Here is a 1805-nt window from a genome sequence, read left to right as displayed (position 1 = left end):
CTGACTTGTGTGTCAGTACCAGGTGAGATTAACTTGCAGAGGAGGGCAGAGAGAGGTCACATAAAGCTTCTTTCTGCCTCTGTGGACTGACTTTCTTTTTGCCAACACGAAGCACAGGTTAGTGGTTTCTCCCGCAACAGGTTCCGAGGGATCACGCTAATGTTCATTTTCCAGGCTGATTTTGGGCCTTGGGCCAAGATGGCCAAATGACATTTCTAGGTTTTCATCTTCCCAAGAGTCCTGCAGAAGGACCTCTCTTCTAGCTCAAATCAGCAATTCCAGGGTGGATGTCCAACAGGGGTGGTATCAAATGCTCTCCTGGGAAGGGATGAATTTCACGGACCCTTTGGACTCTTCCGTGGGCAAGGTGGAGATGGCGATGCTGTCATAGTGGTCTCGAGGAGCAAAGCACCAGCAGAGGTGAAGCAGGTCCATGAGGTCCTTCTGGAAATTCTTGTTCAGAAACCCGTAGAAGAGAGGATTGATGCAGGTGGATGTCATAGCTGCCAGATGGCACAAGATGAACACAAGGTCGTGGTGGCAATGGAGCAGGATTTCGTGGTTCCAGTCAAAGATGATGTTGAAGACGTTCAGCGGCAGCCAGCAGGCCCCAAAGGTCACCACTATCGAGATCAGCATTGAGTTGACTCGCCTGCTCTCCTGCTCCCTGACCCGCTCCACCTTGCCATGCCTCTTCCGCAGGCACAGCAGGATCTTCAGGTAGCAGACGGAGATGAAGCCCCAGGGGACGCAGTACTGTACGCCAAGCAGGGAGGTGGTGAACACCAGCCGACCCTGCCTGGATGGCCACTCCTCAACACACGCCGCCCGGTGGCGGAACGGGTCTCCGGGGAGAGAGATGTTGCGGAAGGGTTCGTCGGTCAGCTGGGAGAAGAGGAAAAATGGCACGGACATCAGGAGGGAGAATAGCCAAGCCAGCAGCAGGCCACAACAGGCCTGGAACATGTTGGGCTTCCAGCCCCGGGGGTTAACGATCAGTTGGTGTCGCTCGATGGCAATTAAGACGAGGGAGAAAATGGACACGGTGACAGACACGCTCTGGGCATAGGCGGTGACCTTGCACATGGCGTCCCCAAAGATCCAGTGGTCCATCAAGGTGTAGACCATGGTGAAAGGGATGCACACGACGCACATCAGAATGTCCGACAGGGAGAGATTGGCAATCAGAGCGTTGGTCACATTCTGTGTTTCCTTCTGTTTCCTCGTGATAATGATGATGAGGGACAGGTTGCCCAGAAGCCCCACGAGTACCACGAGGGCGTAGGCCACCACCAGAAGAAACAGCACCAGAGGGGCCAGCTGGCAGGAGTCAAAGGATAGTGGTATGGACTTGTTGGTGGATGTCTGGTTAGCAAGCAAATCCCCTTGGTGACTGCCCGTGTTGCCCATGATGGCCACTTGGGCGACCGACTCGGTGGGATCCAACCTGTAGAGGGATGTGCCACATTTGATTAGAAGACGTTCTGCTCGCCGTGGCCCTTACAGTGTTATCAACAGAACTCATCCGTCCCTGAGCCCCAGCTGGACTTGCCAGGCCCCTGGGACTGCCCTGAGTGTGATCTGGGAATCCCAAAAGAGACCCAAGACAAAAAAGATACGACCACCAGCTGAGCTGGCAAGGGGCAAGTGTCCCTTGAGAGAGAGGTTTCAGCAGAAAAATCCACTTTGACTCTCAATCGGAGCAGAGGGGGCAGGAAGCGCCATTCCCCCCGCAGAATTATCAGCAGGACTCATCCATCCCTGAGCCCCAGCTGGGCCTGCCAGGCCCCTGGCGCTGCCCTGAG

The 1805-nt window shown here is 55.1% G+C and overlaps 1 protein-coding gene across 1 annotated transcript; it reads right to left on the bottom strand.

Moving 5' to 3' along the window:
- Positions 1-304: 304 nt before the first annotated feature.
- On the bottom strand, positions 305-1441 carry LOC119919944 (neuropeptide Y receptor type 6-like). Its single transcript, XM_038740763.1, has one exon. The coding sequence runs from the start codon at positions 1408-1410 to the stop codon at positions 307-309; it is 1104 nt and encodes a 367-aa protein (XP_038596691.1). The 5' UTR covers positions 1411-1441; the 3' UTR covers positions 305-306.
- Between the last annotated feature and the right edge of the window lie 364 nt (positions 1442-1805).

Source organism: Tachyglossus aculeatus, chromosome X1 (genome assembly GCF_015852505.1).
Source record: "Tachyglossus aculeatus isolate mTacAcu1 chromosome X1, mTacAcu1.pri, whole genome shotgun sequence".
In the NCBI taxonomy this organism is placed as follows: domain Eukaryota; kingdom Metazoa; phylum Chordata; class Mammalia; order Monotremata; family Tachyglossidae; genus Tachyglossus; species Tachyglossus aculeatus.
The sequence above is the reverse complement of the archived record's forward strand: the minus strand, read 5'-3'. Positions and strand labels throughout refer to the sequence as shown.